This window comes from Halyomorpha halys, unplaced genomic scaffold (genome assembly GCF_000696795.3).
Source record: "Halyomorpha halys isolate HHAL.00 unplaced genomic scaffold, Hhal_1.1 Scaffold20.1, whole genome shotgun sequence".
NCBI classification, from domain to species: Eukaryota; Metazoa; Arthropoda; class Insecta; order Hemiptera; family Pentatomidae; genus Halyomorpha; species Halyomorpha halys.
In genome coordinates this window covers 1022167-1027593 of record NW_027110474.1, presented here as the reverse complement: position 1 = coordinate 1027593, position 5427 = coordinate 1022167, and the positions used below count along the sequence as shown (strand labels likewise).

The following is a 5427-nucleotide window of genomic DNA, read 5'->3' as shown; positions in this document are numbered from 1 at the left end:
ATATATTCAGAATAAGGTAATATTGACCCATTTTCTAGCTCACAGGAGCGACAGATTTTGATGAAGGAGGTATTAAAAGAAAGGGAATTTCAAGGAGAAGTGACGAATCTCAATTTCTATTCTTAAATTCTTACTAGAACTTTAATAGAAGTTATTTTAAAAAGCAAGAGGTTTCAGAACTCTTGTAGTAAGTCAGCAGATCGAGACAGTAGAAATTTGGTTTTAAAGATTTTGACAACGTTAAATTGGGCCCTGTGTTTTAAATCTTAAAAATGAACCGTTATTGAGATAGTGCATGAATTAGGTATGGGTCAAACGTCTTTCTAAGATTAGCTTCCACACTCTAAGTTTGCTATCGGATACTTATCACGTTGTTTTGTTCTTTCCCTTGTCTTAATGGATAGCTAAATCTTAACTGTAAACCTTAATGATATTGGAATGAATGAATCATTAGAAAATGATATTTTCAAGAGGGGCAATATAATTACTTATTACGTAAACTGTTCTTCAAAGAAAGAATAGACAAAGCATTGAATAGACTTTATTGATAATATTATATTATTTATAAGGATGAGCATGATAACGCTTATATTTCAATTGAATCAAAGAGAAGAAGGAAAGATATCAAATGTAAGAGTTCTCTAAGGAGTTAACTAGTATTATTTATTTTAAAAAGTTATCAAGAAAAGAAAACTTTTTCTGTTCATTTCTCAAAAATTATAATTAATAATTACAATAATATTAATAATTTTTCTACATATTGCTGCTTTTATTAAATAATGGCATATCACACAAAGAAAGTTTTGATATATTTTTTAATTGGACATATTCCAAAGATATTAGTTTGGACAAGGCTTACTTTCTCTACTGGTGTCCTCCAAATTCTAGGGTACAATCTATGAAATATGCCAAACACAAAATACATAAAAAACTTTTTTGTCAATTATGCCACTAATCAACCAAAGCAATGATATAGTGTTGTTAATAGTGTACTACTTCTCTAAAAGGTTTCAGGCCTGAAAGTTGTTAATTTTTTATTTTATTTTATTGTTATTGTTTTAAATACAAAACAAGTTTTAAATAACAAAAAATAAGAGTGTGGATTAAAATAATTGTGACGGTATCATAGCCATATACATGACCTTGCTATTCATCCTAGCTGATTATGAGAGATAATTAATTACATATAGAGGATCATTGCAAAAATTCTAAGCACAAAGGTGAATTATTTTTCATGGAGGTTCGTTTACATACTCTAATTTTCCATTTGATGGGGATAGTTCAAGGAGATTAAAAAAAAATTCTTTGTTTGAAGGATTTCATTGTATGGAAGTTCATCATACCGAGGTTCCACAGAATCTGAAAGTAAGTTCAGTGTAACAACATTTTTATCCAGGAATATCAAATGTATTTGAAAATACCAATATCTTTTAAAAAATAAAATTAATACAATAATCAGAATTGAACTAGTTTTTAACAACATGTTATAGGCAAATATATATGGTAATTATATTAAAATATGTTGCTTTGTTTTGTTAAGCCAAGGCCAATTACTACTCCTTAATTTTACAAATAAGCCAGTTATTATCATAAGGCTCAATATGTCTTCAATCCATATCTTAATCCCTACTGAAAAATCTTCAAGGCTACTACCACATTGTCAACTAATGCCCCTGTGGTTTACATGTAGTGCTTTCAGCCACTTACAACTAGGGGACCACTTAATACTGTAGGAGAAAACATGACTATTCAGTATATCATCATTCAGAACATTTCTTGGCAAAAAACATATTTTAATGTAATTTAATAATATCTGAAAAAGTAAAATCTTCATAATTTTAAAATACCAAATGGATAAATAATACAATCTTATTTATTGTACAAATCAATTGTAGTAATGTAGAAATCAAACAAATAGTTTTTTTACCTCTTCATTTCGATCATCAAACAGTGATTTATTCTTCTTAAAGCTGCTTATAACTTTCAAAGGTATTTCTTCCATACTGTCGTCTCTTCCACCTTAAACAATTTTGCTTTTTATTACCAACAATACTAAATGATATTCATATCTAAATTATTGAACTTAATAAAAAACAAATTAATTTTTGAACATTTTCAAAGCACCAATTAAACAAAATAAAACACATACTATAAAAATGATAAAATATATCACTTCTAAATAAAAAAATAATTAATATTGAATGCAATGTAACATAAAAACATAGCATAATATCAATTGGTCAGTCTGTATTTCCCCACTAAAAACCAAAAATAATGAATCCTAAGAATCAATTCAAATGAAAGCTATTCTAATATGTATCTGCCATAAAACAATTCAGATTCAATGATAAATTTATTCCGTATAAAAGAGCCTAATCTATAATCTTATCATTAACTCATTCCTTTAGTCATGTTTATATACTCAACATGTATCATGATGGTATATATAATAATTATTTCACTGTCACATTAGAGCCTATATGTTAGATTTAAAGCCACATAAAACATAGATGGGTTTTAGAATGATTAATGAATAACAAACTTTAACATGAATACATGTGTCATAACTGTCAATACTAGCTTTTGCTACTGAGAAAAATAAATGTTTAAATTATATAATAAAACCAATTTACCTCTAAAACAAGATTCTACTACATTGATAGATTTTTCAGGTTTAAGAAGATTATTATTAAAACTTTCTCCGTGATTGTTTTTATTATCAGTCATTTCTCTATTACCAGTGACTTTATATAACCTTTCCCATAATTCTTTATTTTCCATAGCAACCATATAAATATGATGACACAACAGTGATTTATGTCTATTTAATTCTTCTACTTGTTTTTGGAGGGAGAAAAATTCACTTTTTGGTTCCTTTTTCATGAGTCCTGGAACTGTGTGTCTTTCAATTCTAAGTTGAAGATTTTCATCTTCAAGACATGTTAATCTTTTTTGAAGTTTCTGACATCTTTCTTTCATTGTCTGAAGAGCTAATTTAAGACCATACTGAGAACCAAGCAAAGCACCTTGAGGATTAGAACCAGTGTTAAAATGAAAGTTATTATCGTTAACACTATACGAAGTCTCCATGATTAATGATTTTCACTGAATAACTAGATAAAATAATTCATCTTCTTTTCTTAAAGAAAAACGACATATAAAAACTAAAATAATAAATCACAAGTCTACAGATAAGTAACCTCCATCAAACGTACACATAAACAGAACCTGACAAGCAACTAGATATGTGCGCTGTCAACATATCAGACTGAATCAGAAGAACAAAATGTTGTTTTTAAAGAATAATAATGTACTAGACCTATAAGAAATACTTTATACGAAGATTAAAAACCATATATCTGTTTTATAATCAAGAAATTGAAGTCCTATAGTAATCTGAGCATAATTTAACAACGCTGATTAAAGTGCGTGATGTTGGCAACTCTGCTTACTCTGTATAGGTAAAAGATCGGGAAAAGTGAAGTGGATTGTGTAAAATCTTGTACATAAGTTGTCGTCCATCCATACGTTCGTGGATTTACTATTAATTTTGGTTTTAATTCTTATCAAAATTAGCATACCATAACTCCAGAACCATCGTAGCTTTTACTAATAATTAATAAAAGGATTGCAGATGTGGTGAATGCAGTAATAACTTGGTAAAGATCTGTTTCAGTCCATCAAAGATGGATGGAGTCCAATGCTTTATTTTATTATAAATTGGTTATTAACATATTTTTTAAATGTAATGAGATAAAAAGTTAGTTTTTCTATTCCTTATTAATGTCTGTGTACAATTGAATATATCCATTTAAAAAATAATCTAATGGTTATTCGGAAATTTGCTTTCAATAATTTTTTTTTTTTGAAGTAGGTTATTTAAGGAAATTAGGTTATAATATGCTGTGTTATCCATCACATTTTTGCTGCTTATAAATTTTAATTACTGTAATATGTTAATTTTTCAGTTCAGTCTCACAATAGCAATGTTATGAATTTTTAGGTCGCTTGAAGTATAATTTTTTTAAAATATGGTGTCAACAAGACAGTCAAGTAATGTAGGAAATGCTGGCGATAGTTCTAGTAATGACTCGACTGGTATAAAAACAAGGCATAGTTCGCACCACACTCAGAGTTCTGCCCTCATACCTGTTACTCAAGCTTCGGAATATGTTTCCAACAAACATTTTTTGGACTTACCACCTGAAATTTTTGAGAAAATTTTTAGCTATACTGGATATAAAACAGTATCTCAAATGCGATTGGTAAGATTTTTGTCATATATATATATATATCTATTTGCATACATAAGTTTAACTTTTTTAGTCATTTATTTATTTTTACCTGAGAATTTAATAGATTTTTTATTTTTGAAGATTGTGTTATTTTAGAAATTAATACCACAATAGCATAGTGGTGATTGGAGTTAAAATGTGCTTTGTGATTTTTTATTTGTCTCGTATCGTAGGTATTTGTCTCGGTATTGATATTATTTTCATTCTTATTAGTTTAATGTTGGTATGATACAAGACCTAGCAGTATATTTAATAATTTCATGTTATAAATGTCTATACGCTAAACTGTACTGTTTACTTTTCACAACATTGGTTTTGTTATTCATAAATAAGTCAGTATTCAGAAATATGCTCAAGTTTTAGTGCCACTAGTATTTGAGGTGTCAGATTTTAAATTATTATTTTTGAAGGTGTTATCTATTGTAAAAATACACTGATGTTGACATCATGACCATTCCATATCGCTTCACATTGAATGTATTAATATTCACTTGTTTCCTATTTGTATCTTAACTATTTCTCAATGCTTTGATGCTTCTGTATTTTTTTTATTCTAGTAAAAAAAAATTTATTGGCTTAGTAAAAAGTATTTAAGTATATTTACTACATCCAAACAGTTAGATTGCATGTGTTGGTTCTTGTAAAGGTTAATTGCATTATTTTGAAATTATATTTTATTTATATTTCATTATTTATGGAGTGGTGTTTACCCTTCATCCTTTTAGAAATGATGATAAATATTCTACGTGTTCAATTAGTATTTTTTCTTTAAAGGTGATTGTTATTATCATTTCTATCAAATATATTTTTAATATTTCATTTATCTTTTTTGCCATGTACCGTTACTTTTTTTTACTACAAAAAAAATATTTATCTTATATTTTCAATTATGTTTTTATCTTTTTAAACAGTATCCATGTATGCTTTAGTGTACATTTTTTTATTATTAATATAAACAAGAACATTATTAACGAATTAACATGTTCCTGATTATTGTAAAGTGCTAGGTCATTAAATGCTGTAATATTTGTTAAAAATATTATTTATTTATTTAAACTTATTATTTATTGCAATTCACTGTTTACTATTTTTTTAATGTTTTTTTTTAGTATGTGGAAAATGTTGGAACCTG

General features: G+C 27.2%; 2 protein-coding genes across 7 annotated transcripts in view; one reads left to right on the top strand and one right to left on the bottom strand.

Moving 5' to 3' along the window:
- spn-F (Protein spindle-F) overlaps positions 1-3090 on the bottom strand; it is a 19830-nt gene extending 16740 nt beyond the window's left edge. For all 4 annotated transcript variants that reach the window (XM_014421831.3, XM_014421822.3, XM_067048658.1 and 1 more), the window contains exons 1-2: positions 2634-3090; positions 1928-2019 (exon numbers count right to left, since the gene is read on the bottom strand). In XM_014421831.3, coding sequence (XP_014277317.1) covers positions 1928-2019; positions 2634-3090 — 549 coding nt within the window. The remainder of the gene's footprint in view (positions 1-1927; positions 2020-2633) is intronic.
- Positions 3091-3321: 231 nt separating this feature from the next.
- dmpd (F-box protein dmpd) overlaps positions 3322-5427 on the top strand; it is a 29669-nt gene continuing 27563 nt past the window's right edge. For 2 of the 3 annotated variants that reach the window (XM_067048661.1, XM_067048659.1), the window contains exons 1-2: positions 3468-3659; positions 4004-4265. In XM_067048661.1, coding sequence (XP_066904762.1) covers positions 4032-4265 — 234 coding nt within the window. In that variant the 5' untranslated portion in view covers positions 3468-3659; positions 4004-4031. The other variant, XM_067048660.1, reaches the window with a different exon arrangement.